Source organism: Ramularia collo-cygni (genome assembly GCF_900074925.1).
Source record: "Ramularia collo-cygni strain URUG2 genome assembly, contig: RCC_scaffold09, whole genome shotgun sequence".
NCBI classification, from domain to species: Eukaryota; Fungi; Ascomycota; class Dothideomycetes; order Mycosphaerellales; family Mycosphaerellaceae; genus Ramularia; species Ramularia collo-cygni.
In genome coordinates, this window is record NW_019716263.1 from 35,936 (window position 1) to 48,188 (window position 12,253).

The 12,253-nt window shown below is 53.4% G+C and overlaps 3 protein-coding genes across 3 annotated transcripts; 2 read left to right on the forward strand and 1 right to left on the reverse strand.

The window, feature by feature from the left end:
* Nucleotides 1-707: 707 nt before the first annotated feature.
* On the forward strand, nt 708-5,111 carry RCC_06093 (uncharacterized protein; the record flags this gene model as incomplete). Its single annotated transcript, XM_023771357.1, has 1 exon — nt 708-5,111. One exon carries the CDS (start codon nt 708-710, stop codon nt 5,109-5,111), a length of 4,404 nt encoding a protein of 1,467 aa, XP_023627125.1.
* Nucleotides 5,112-6,062: 951 nt separating this feature from the next.
* RCC_06094 (uncharacterized protein) lies at nt 6,063-6,758 on the reverse strand (the record flags this gene model as incomplete). Its single annotated transcript, XM_023771358.1, has 1 exon — nt 6,063-6,758. One exon carries the CDS (start codon nt 6,756-6,758, stop codon nt 6,063-6,065), a length of 696 nt encoding a protein of 231 aa, XP_023627126.1.
* An 888-nt stretch (nt 6,759-7,646) lies between these two features.
* Nucleotides 7,647-8,729, forward strand: RCC_06095 (related to alcohol dehydrogenase; the record flags this gene model as incomplete). Its single annotated transcript, XM_023771359.1, has 1 exon — nt 7,647-8,729. The coding sequence occupies one exon, from the start codon at nt 7,647-7,649 to the stop codon at nt 8,727-8,729; it is 1,083 nt and encodes a 360-aa protein (XP_023627127.1).
* Nucleotides 8,730-12,253: the final 3,524 nt, after the last annotated feature.

The window sequence follows — 12,253 nt, forward strand, 5'->3', positions numbered from 1 at the left end:
CTGGCCGTCGTGTCGATATCCTCCTAATTAATCCCAAATTGAAGGATGGTCGTGATGATGCTGTTAATAATAATCGCAATTGATGACTTTTCGCTACTACAAAGGCTTGGCCTGACACCCGCGCTTCCCGAGCGCATACCTCGTTCGCAGTGGAGGCGAWGGCATCTCATTGGGCGCGAGGGATGCTGGTCGGACAATCGATCCCCACATCGCTTGCTCGGGGTTGCCCGCCCTTGGATCACCTCGTCTCTTCTTGTCCTTGTCTGTGCCGGCTTCCCATCGTCTGTCTGTCCCTCTCTTGCTGTATAATTTAGACTTCTGCTTCTCAAAAGAGACATCGATTACGGCCCTTTTCTTTCCAATCATTCCACTACCTTCATTCACCACTCATCTTGGATCAATCCTCCCACCCAAACACGTAAATCGCAATTCCCAACCAAAAAGCAAGAGGGTCCACCCGACTTCGCTTCTTGGCATCGACATCCTGAACCCCGACAGGTCGAGTCCGCCGCCGCCGGAACATGATACGGCCTTTTCGTCGCCAAGCCAGAAATATTGTTGTCAGAGTGAATCAAATGTCCAGCCGAAGCCAGTGCGGGTAGACCGGTCTGCGGTGCTGCGAGCCAGGTGATTCGCAGTGCGATTGAGTTGAGATCTTCGAGGGGACCGAAAGTGTGAGGGAGCGTTTGGGGCGACATATCTTGATTATGTCCGAGAGCACTGAGAGGGAGGAAAGTGGGGTGGTAGAGGAGCATGCGCATGCACATGAGGATGAACATGAACACAGTCAACACGTCCCGGTAGAGGAGGCGGCGGGAATACCGCAGGATACGGGCAAAGACGCGAACAGGCGAGTGGAGGAGTCATACACAGCAGAGGTCGATGTCGAGGACACGCCCCGATCGGAGATGCCTCCTTCCTTCGAGGTCATGACACCCAGCGCCTCGGAAGCCCAAGCGAGGCAGCAAATGGCAGGCACGGCGGGAAGCGGGAACGATTACTTTGGGGCGACCTCATCTCATCCACCGCCACCACCGACGGAGGAGCAGATAGCGGCAAAGTTCCACGCCCAGGAACAGCAACACACTATCGCACAGAACATCGCCAGTGCTCGCGCGGGGAATGCAACGGCTGCGGGGCATCTTGCCGTCCACAATCTCCAACTGCCTGGAACGAGTCCGCTGACCACCATCCGACCCACCCCATACACGGCCGTCTCCAACATCAGCGTTGAAAGCACCGACAGCGCGACCACGGTCACGCCGAGGAAAGGCAGTGTGGTTGCGGGATTCTACCCTGCCCCACAACCATATCCCAATCAGTCCTTTGCGGCCCTACAAGACCAATACACGCAGAGATATCTGGCCCGGCCACCCACTCTCTCACAGACATCGCAGGTGCGCACCTTTGCGTCTGCCCTCGCTGTAAGAGGGGCGGCGGGTGCCAGAACTTCACTCCACTCTCCCACCGTGTCGCCCAGCACTGGCCTCTTCAATCTGGCGGGTCCACCATCTGCACCGGCCCTCAGCAATAACGAGGCGCCTCGTCTATACGCCAGTCCTTTCCTACACTTCACCCACACTCACGTGCCCAAGGAGACCCACGTCGCAGACGTCGATGTCGACCCCATCTCTGGCAGGAAATTGATCAATCATTACGAGATTGTTGATGAGCTGGGTCGCGGAACGCACGGCAAAGTGAAGCTTGGCCGTGACCTCAACACCGAAAGCACATTTGTCGCCATCAAGATTGTGGAGCGGTTCTCGAAACGCAGGAAACTTGGTCGACTGGGCACCACCGAGGACAAGGTCAAGAAGGAGGTCGCGATCCTGAAAAAGGCTCGTCATCCCAATATTGTAGCTCTGCTGGAGGTGATTGATGACCCTTCACGCAAAAAGGTGTACATTGTGCTGGAGTGGGTGGAGAAGGGTGAGATCAAGTGGCGCAGTAAGGGCAACAAGGCTATTGCCATGATCGAAGCGAGACGCTACGAACGGGAAAGGAGTGGCTTGCAAGATGAGCGTCTCAAAGCGGAAGATCGCGCGGTGCTGGAGGAGGCAACACGTCGGCTCGACAAGGAGAAGCGACGGGCCGCGAGACTGTTCCGCCGGGCGAGAATGCGTAGGGAAGACAACCCAGAGCATTGGAGTATCGAGCTTGCAGGTGACGACGAAAGTGATGAAGATGACGAAGATGACCGTCTGTCACGCATCTCCTCGACCACAGACCAGTCGATATCCTCACGTTTGCACATTGATCCTGGAAGTAGACGCGCCTCTCGCACTCCTTCTCCTCTCCTGCCGAATGCCAGCGCTACCAGTCCAACCACCAAAGCAAAGTGGATGGAGCTGACCGCTGAACCGCAAATGATCTCTCCCACATCTTCACACGATGGTGGAGGTGCCAGCCGCGCAACAAGTTCGCTGAGTCTTCACCAGATGGTCGGCACTGGACTCGAAGGTACCATGTACGGCCCGTACGAGCCTTTTGTAGAGCCACAAACCCGGCTATCCAGCCTGCCCACAAGCCTGCGTGGATCGCAGAATGGCAGCTTCGAGGGGCTGTCAAACCTCGCGAGTGAGATTCTCGATTCGTATCTCGATACCGAATTGGAGTACGTTCCTGTCATGACCATGGAACAGATTCGCGTCGCATTCCGAGACACTCTCCTTGGATTGCAGTACCTCCACTACCAAGGGATTGTGCACCGCGATATTAAACCTCCAAACCTCCTTGCAACCATTGACGGCCGCGTCAAAATTTCGGACTTTGGCGTCTCTTATCTGGGGAAGCCGGTGAAGAACGGCGAGGCAGCAGAGGACGTCAGTGAGGGTGAGGCTCATGATCTTGATGATGAAGCGAAAGAGCTGGCAAAGACTGTTGGTACACCCGCCTTCTACGCTCCAGAGCTGTGCTTTACCGACCCTGCAGAGGAAGCTATCCCTGTCACGAAAGCGATTGATGTTTGGGCGCTGGGAATCACACTCTTCTGTATGCTCTTTGCACGCACCCCATTCGTGGATAGCGAATATGTGGTCATGCGGCAGATTGCTGACGAAGAAATTTACATCCCACGGGAAAGACTACAACCTATTGACACCAAGCCTAAATCGAGACCCTCATCTCACAGCAGGGTGTTTCCGCCGATGCCCTCCGGGAGACGAGGCGAATTAGACTTGAAGTATGAGGAGATCAGTGATGAGCTGCACGACCTTCTGAAACGCCTCCTGGTTAAGGATCCACGGAAGCGAATAACATTGGAAGAAGTGCGGATGCACCCCTGGGTTCTTGAAGACCTGCCCAACAAGATGAAGTGGCTTGATGAGACTGATCCTTCACGCCACTCTCAAGGCAAGAAGATTGAAGTTTCCAAGGAGGAACTCAACACTGCCGTCGTGCCATTGAACCTTGTGGAGCGTATGCGCTCTGGCGTGAAGAAACTGACCGACAAGGTCATGGGCAAATCGACCACTCGCGCTCGAGGCAATTCGTCGGCGAGTAGTGCTGCCAAGGACAGCTCGGCGGCGCCATCTCCAAGCTCCTCCAGCGGTAGCATCAGCAAGGATGCTCGGGATGCCCGAAGACAGAGCATGTTCGGGGATGAATCAATCTTTACTGCATTGAAGGCATCTCGCGAACATGAACATCCTCTCGCGAAGAGCCTCGCTGCGAGTCCCGAAACGGAAACGTCCGGAAAGAACTTTGACACCACCACAACAACACTCACGAGAACATTGTCGCGAACTAGTTTCAGGCCGGACCCACCAAAGCGAGCCATGACGGTGGCATCTGCAAGCGGTTCGATGCGCACTGTCAAACAGTCAGATTACCGAGACGAAACGCCTCCGCCATCTCCAGGTCTTCCCTCAACACCCATGGCATTGTCATCGCCAGGAGGCAGCAGTTTGGGTGGCCTTCTTGGCGGGCTGGGTAGCTCTGGTCGTATCATTAGGAGTATCCGAGAGCAAAGCCGGAACCGGGGGCGTCATCGAGGTTTGTCAAGTGATCGAGGCTCCGTGGCGTCTAACGACCATCACGCAGAGGCTAGTGTGGCTATCAGCCAGATGACTGCCTCTGGAACGGTGCAGCCTCCCGAGTCACTACGCGAGGACTTTACCCCCGCTTCCAGCGCACACAACAGCCCGGTACCTTCTCGCACACATTCCGTCGCCTCAGATGTCCATCACCTCGGTCCTAGTCCCCAAGAACCCGGTCTACTGTCGAGATTGAGCTCTAGCAGTTCTCTCGCTTCCGTCGGCAGATTGCTGCGTGCTGCAGGCCAGTCGCGGTCGAGAGCACATTCTCGCGTCGCAGAAGAACCTGCTCTTGAATCTCTCAGTCGCATTGACGACGAGCGAGTAAGGAAACTGGTCCGCGAAAGCAAGGATGTTGCGGAACGCTCTGCTCGCTCATCACCACAACCACCATCGTTCTATGACTCTCCCTCGGAAGGTGATCGACAATGTCCACCCAGTCCCGATGACTTCCATTCCAGAGGAGGAGACTCACGAGCTCGTTCAATCCCTGATACCTCTCAACCTGAAACCCCTCTTGATGGWCTCAGCCCGATGAACCAATCCGGCGGACACTTCCCACCTGGTATGTCCAGTTCTTCGGATCTGGGTTCCGCGGTGTCAATGTCCATTTCCAACCCCTCTATCCCATCCGTCGTCTCCGAAGCATCTTCTATCGATCCTCATGAAGGATTCCATCATCCCGATTGGATGAGCGAAAACAAAAGAGATGTTTCATCAGGCGACACGCTCAACACCGAAATGCGTTCCATGCACGGTCTCGAAGAAGAGGAAATTCCCGACGAGGGCTATTCCCCTGATCAAGAAGCCAACTTCTATGGCGGACTCCACGACGATAGCGACAGCTCTGAAGGAGACTCCAGCGATAGTGATGGCGGATTGGTCATGTCGAGACGGAAGTCTGCCGATAAGAGACAACAGGCCATCCATGGAAGCCAGCCGGAAAGGAGGGGCACAGGCGTGAGTATGAGGAGTAAGAAGAGCTCGAGGAGTGGGAGTAACAACACCATGAGAAAGGTTCGGACGAGAGAGAGTTGTGATGATGGGAGGCGGAGTGCGGAGATTAGTGAGGAGTGAACTCAATGCTTGCAGGAAGCACTCTTCACGACACAAGTACACAAGTACATGGGTGGGATGGGATGGCCTATGAAGATGGAGATGAAGTTACGAAGGATGGATGGATGTGATCTCGGGTTGGGAGGGCAAAAAAACGCAACTTTTGGGAAAGGGCAGGAGATCAGGCATACGATGGATGAGATGTGTATTGTGCCGGCCCTACGCACCTTTCTTCACTCCTACAGATATGGAAAACTGAAACAGCTTTGGGGATTGATTGATGGGCAATGACAACAAGTATTTCTTGGGGTGGCTTCGTGTCGTTTTTGTTGATGATGACTTGACTGGAGTCAGAGGGGGGAAAGTGATGGTGGTGGTGGTGGATGGGACGATGATTCTTCTCTTTTTCGCTTCTTGTGATTCAAATTCTGGAGATGGGTGGCGTGCTGTTGCTGCATGGGCGTAGCGTTGTGGGTGTGGTATGTAACTATAGATGTTGAATGGGAATCGGAATGGGAAGGGAAGGGAAGGGAAAAGGAAATGGGAAAGCATGAAATGAAAGTTGCATTCTTCTCTCATTTTTCGGGACTTTCCACTCGTCTTTTTGTTAGTGGTGATGTTGGCACTCTGGGATTGCTGGGGTATTGGACAGCTGAACTACGTGGTAATGTGGAGGAACAGGACATTGGCATACTGTTGGGGCATGGTGATGAAGACTCCAAGTTGTCGCGTGGAAGTAGTTTTTAGAACTGAGGCAAAGAGGAGATGTTTTGGCGATGGCATCTCCTACGTCGATCGATTACGGAAAGGTCATCAGCAGTCGAGTAGAGGCCGTTATTGAGCGGCCCCGTGGTTATGTACGACGGCGTCGCATGTGTCACAATCAACCATATCATCAGACTCTGCTACACGGGGATTCTCCCTCTCATGATCCCTCTCACTGCTCTCTCGCCACCTCTTCTACATCCCATCTCATTCATCACCACCATTCCCATCCTCCGTAACACTCAACCTTTTATCATCGGCCTCAGCCCGACGAAGCATGTAATCATCCTGTTCTACCTCCCTGTCACCCCCAGATTCCAACTGTCGTCTATGATACCTCTCATCCTCTTCCGTCCACACCGGACCAGCTTGCGATCTGGCACTCGGCACAATCTCCCTCAAAGCGTCCAACGAGCGGAAACTCCACTTGAATGTGAGTGAATGCTGTGAGGAATTCTCGATAGGGGTAGTCGATACGACTTTCGAGTTCAACGAGCTCGCATCGACAACATTCTCCATCTCTTTCTCAGCCGGTTGTGTAGATGATGAGAGACTGTCCTCAGTAGGAGAGACCTTCGCATGCCACATCCTAGCGACGATTTGTCCATGATCATGTGGTTCGGACGGCAGAACAAAAGCTGGTGATCGTATGATTCCTTCCAACTCTTGACCCTCCCCTTTTGGACGAATGTGGAATGAGCTTGCTGAATTCCCATTGATTGAGACATTCAAGAGCAAGATGTCTGCAAGCCACTTGAAGTCGGAGGGAAAAAAGACATGTAGTGCGAAGTTCGCTGAGGGATAGAATCGAATGTATTTGGAGAAAGCATCAATTCCTTCGTAAGTGGGGATTGTCTTGTTGTCGATGAGAATGGCAAGATGGATGGCGTTGGAATCCGACATGCTGTTCCGTGGGATGAGATGGAAGTGGAAGTGTCAATGATGGTTAGGATGTCCAAGGGAATGACATTATATAGCCGTTTTGCTCTTGTCTCCAGCAAAACAATTAGTTGTTTGCGTGGAGTTTGCACAACTCAATGCAGCCATGAAGTCCAGAACTACCTTCGTTTGTGCGAGTATCATCTGGTTGTTCCGTACCGACGCTTCCGTGTGTCTCCTCTGGAAACAGACGCCAATGAGGGTGTGCAGCAAAATGACTAGAACACCAGTGTCTCTCAAGTTGCAGGATGCAGACGTCAAAAGAGAATGTAAATTATTGCGTTGAAACCCACCAACCGCAAGTGAATGGGAAACGTACATACGAACAAGTCTTTTTGTTGACACAGACCAAGAGAAGAAGTATAGGATACTCAAAGACATCCCCGTCGACGGCTTGTCACTACCCCAACCCTAATCCTGGATGTGATCACTCGATGGCGACATGCCTGGCAGCCATCAATCACGTCAACTCTTTCCCGCTTGTTCAATGTTCAGCCCTCACTAAAGTCTTCACACTCTTGTACCATTGTTCCAAAAGTGAGAATGCTAAGATGACATGTCGAGCAAGCTTACCTACCCAAACTTGACCTCGGGTGTAGTGGTTCGCCTCCTCTACTCAGTTTGGTTCAACCGGACAGATCCGACGAAAGCGGAGATCTCGAGAGCTTCAAAACAGGAGTCTAATAAGCAGAGAAGCTCACCTTAGGTTGTATTGAGTCGTCAGGAAGAACTTTAGAACTTAGTCCGTAAAGTCACCGTCACCGCAGTCGAAGCCAGAAGTTTCACAGTTCGAAACTCATCCCAAGAACAGATCAATCAACAGCCCAGAAACCAAAAGCAACCAGCAACGCAATGACAGAGATGATGCACGCATGGCGAATGTCAATTGGCAAGACCCCACCCATCTTCCGTAGCCGCATCCCGATCCCCACTCCAGGACCAAACACAGTCCTAGTCAAACTTCACGCAATGGGCGTTTGCCACAGCGACTGCGCAATCCGCGACATGCAAGAGATTCCACCCTTCTGGCGGGAAGAATTCACTCTCGGACACGAAGGAGCCGGGGAGATAGTCGCACTAGGCGACAATGTCACTTCCCTAGCCGTCGGAGATCATGTAGCAGTCCACCCAGTCACAGGCTGCAAGTCCGAGAAATGTGTGCATTGTGCCCACGGGTGGGAGCAAGCGTGCAAAGCCGAAGACAATGGCAATCACGGGTTGGGCCAAGATGGCTTCTTCGCAGAGTACGTGGTCTGCAGAGCAGATGCCGCGGTTGTCATTCCGAAAGGTGTGAAGATACAGCAAGCAGCCGTTTCCCCAGACGCGCTGCTCACGGCCTATCATGCTGTAAAGTATACTGCTGGAGTGACTCCCAAAGACACAATCCTGATCATGGGACTCGGCGGATTGGGATTGAATGGATTGCAAGTCGCGCAGCATCTTGGAGCAAAACGTGTCTTGGTATGCGATAGGGAGCAGGGAGCTGTGGATGTCGCCGTGCGATTGGGTGTCGCGAAAGAAGATGCGTTTTGTACCGCGGATCCTGATGACAAACCTGTTCATGCTGTGTTGGAGGAGAGGGGAATCGTGGTTGATATCGTGGTTGACTTTGTTGGCCATGAACAGACAGTACTTGGGGCACAGCTCGCCGTACGGCCTGCAGGATTGGTTGTGCTTGTGGGATTGCTGAGTCCGACGGTCACTGTCATTCCAGGAATCATCGTCACCAATGTTCTGACGTTGAAGGGATCATTCTGTGGTACTGTGGATGGCCTAAGAGAGTGTCTGGACTTGGTTGGTCGGGGTATTGTCAAACCCGAGCTTGTCGAAGGCTCCATCAATGATTTACCGCAGGTTTTGAAGAAACTAGATGATGGCAAGGTCCGTGGAAGACAAGTGCTGATGCCCGATTGGTTGAATGAAGGAGAGACTTGATGCGAGACGTCTTACTCTTCAGGAGCTTCGAGGGGTGCTCTTTGGTGTTCAGCTTTTGCGTTGGAATTATATCTCGACTGGAATGCAGTGCATCCTGGAGAAATGGGCGAAATCTTCTTCGTGGCCGTTTCGGTAGTCTCGCAAGATTCCGTGGATGGTATGTAGCTGCTGCCGAGGATTTAATTTTTACTCGCAGGCATACCAGACGTTTGTTGCACAATCGCACAAGGAGTGTTCGCTGAGACGCATGGAGCTACTGAGTCAGTGAGTGATTCCTGCATGAAGCTGCAGAGGGCGGAGTCGTGTTTGGAGGTATCTGTGATGGTCTTCATCTGTGTCTTGTCAGTTCCACCTGGTGTCAATCGCGTTGTGAGTCCTTCCATGTCTCTAGGACACGCGCCGGCCGGTAGAGGGAGCCAGCACGCGACACATCATCGGCGGTCATTGTCAGCTTCTTCGTCACGCCGTTTCCCGTCTGTTTCTGAKACCGCCCGTGAAGAAACGCGGAACAACGTCTGGGGAGGAAGCATCAGGTGCGACTTGCACGTGTGAACGATGAAACCCCTGCCTGTGGACAATCAAGGCAGTGCACGATTATCCGGATGCGTTTTACAGGAAGCCGCTGCAGGTCCGCGTTCGTGAGCGTGGTAAGAGTTGTTTCAACATTCAAGGGTCCATGTCGACGTGAAGACCGGGAAATTACCTCAACGTCGTCGACCCTKCGCTGAGCTGTCATCCTCAGTCAAGGCAGGGTGCACCGCAGCAGTTCGCCGAATTGCCCCGAACCGTGGTCAGCCCACAGATGATCAACACCAGGGTGTCTGCATTTTCTGGAGACGAAGATTGAACAAAACTCTGGAAGCATACCTATGCACTCCCAAACATCTGCAGACGGAAACATGACCCTGAACTGCGCGGCCTGCTGGACTGATGRACCCGATATTATCATCACCGAAGCCAAGACCCATCAAGGCCATCACATCGGCCCATCCAGATCGCAAGATTGTCACGTACTGTTCCGCGAAAGCGACCGACAAAATGCACCCTGTCCAGACCCTCAGAAAAGAGCGGCATCTGAAGGCAATCTGGCATGACGATCTACGCACATATCCGCATCGAATTACCCATCTTGCCGGCTGAGTGCATGCATGAACACGGCACAAATGCATCAATATGGAGACGCGTCAGTATGGAGACGCAGCAATATGGAGACGCAGCAAGGGTGGCGCTTTCCCTTGAAGTCGGAATCAATGTTGCAGTGCTAAATCTCACACAGTGGAGTCTTTGCCAACAACTCGACAGCGCTGCGCTTGTAAATTCCCAATAGTCTGATGCTCATCTATTCGCCATGTCTGTGGACGACCTTACAGAGCACACGTGTGCGCTGGTTTCACTTTATACCGGACTTTGTTTGAAACAGAACGACACAGAGTCGGCCGGCTGCTTAGCTGAGCTGAAGAGCGGCCGCCGGCGGCCTCTTCCTGGTATGCTGTTTCACCAGCACACTAGAAGACCATGCTGCGACCTCTTCCATGGCTGTATAGCACGCTGCTCAACTCCCGGACGGCCAAGCACGGGCGATCTCATGAGTTGAGACTGTCATCGTCATGCACTCGCACGACATGGTCTGGGGATTTGAGAGCCATCGGGGGTCCTCCAACATCGYAGCTTGATTACACCGCAAGTCTTCGACGTTTGCGATCTGCATCGTCACATCACATACGGTTAGCGACGTACCTGGGTACTACAATCCCATCACGCTGCTTCCTCGCCGGTAGTGGTGACGAGTTGTCATCTGCCCGCAATCAGTATCGCTCGTCCTTCCGATGGCATCCACAAGGTCCTCACTACTCGCAGAGAGGACATCAATCCGCAGAAAGTCATGCAGCATGTGTGGCGCCTGTGTTTTCACGCCGGCCTCACAGTAAAAGAAGACACCGAGATATGGAGCGATAGTGCTGGTCATGCCATTAGGCGARGCGACTACCACGTTGGGATGACACCATCCACAGTGGCGTCACTCTCCTAGACTCCTGTCCAGTCATGGCATAATAAGGTACAATGCGCATGCACTCATCCATGTCAAGAGCATTGACATCGCCAATACTGAGTGCGATCTCGACTTCTGTATGCACCGGCAGCTTGCATTTCCCCAATCTCGGAATGAAAAATCACCTTCTGGGCATTGCAATTGGTATTTTGGGTCATGATCGTGCCGTGCATGCCAGGTACGGCCAATGACAGTGCCCAATTGACGGGTTATTTCTCTTCGCCCCGCTGCGGATTCCCAATTGCAAGGTTTTGGGCCGTAGTTGTGCATTGCAGACTGCAAGCCAAGAGCCGGGCCTCCGGTCCGCAGACGATGTGCATCTTTCGCTTTCTGGTTGCTATAAGCCCAGCTACAGGGAGCGCCACTCATGCATCCTGCAAGCATGGATCGTCGGACCGGACGCTGCTTATGTCACTGACGAAAGTGTTGCTTTTGGCACTACGTAGTAAGTCTTGCGAATGCAGAGGCTTTGCACGAAGCCAGCCAGCTGCAGCAACGGGGCGAAGCGGAMGAGCAACGGGCGGCGGGGCCTACTCGATGCAGGCTGCAGTGTGCACCCACTTTTGATACCGAATGACTGCTATCGTCTTCCCCACCATCGTTTCCGGGCCGCGTCCGATCGTTCATCGGTGCTATGCTGGGCTGGGCTCTTGTGATCTAACTTACCTGGATCTCAAAAGGTGGGTTAGACGAGCGTAGGATTAGGGCAGGTCGTTGCTGAGCCACATATCCCGGCCAGCCCAGCTGTCACAAAAGACAACCATTCTCAACTGGGCATACTGTACGCCGATGCGGGAGCTACTGCACGTGTGAAGAAGCTGTCGAAACCGCTGGTGGTCTTTTGGTCTTCACAGGTTGAAGCTGCTAGGCTACACAGGCGTAACGTGTACGCAATAGTGCAATACCCCTCTTTGCGGACTGGTCTTCTGATTGACCGGGTGCTCCCCGGCGAGGTGGGAGGACTTGTGGAGTCTGAGTTTTGTTTTGTGGGCCAAGCTGGTCGGCTCCATCACTCGCTTCCGAGACGGAGGGGCCACACTACTGCAAAACATCTTTTGGTCGGACGATCATCGCGAATCTCACTCGAAAAGAAAGAAAAGCGGCTTAGGATGGATTTAGCCGACATCGAAGCGACCGCCGATGCTGGATTATGATTGGCTTTCAGACGCGCGCACATGCCAGGCGGCGGCGTTTTGCTGCGCAGATAGAGTAGCGGGAGTCGCGGGAGGCCCGTTCAGCCGTGTGGGACATGTCCACCATGCGGCGAAAGGCCCGTGGACCGCGTGCTTTACGCCCAGACTTGTTCACTTCTGTCCTGTAACAAACAGCCTGCACGAGCACTCCGCAAAGCCCCAGTCAATCGCTCGCTTGCGTCATATCCCATCGATCGGGCTGGTCTGACCGGCGATACCCAACGATCATGCATCATGATCGTTGAGCATTCAATCCGTGACTCCCATGTCGGCGTGCTACG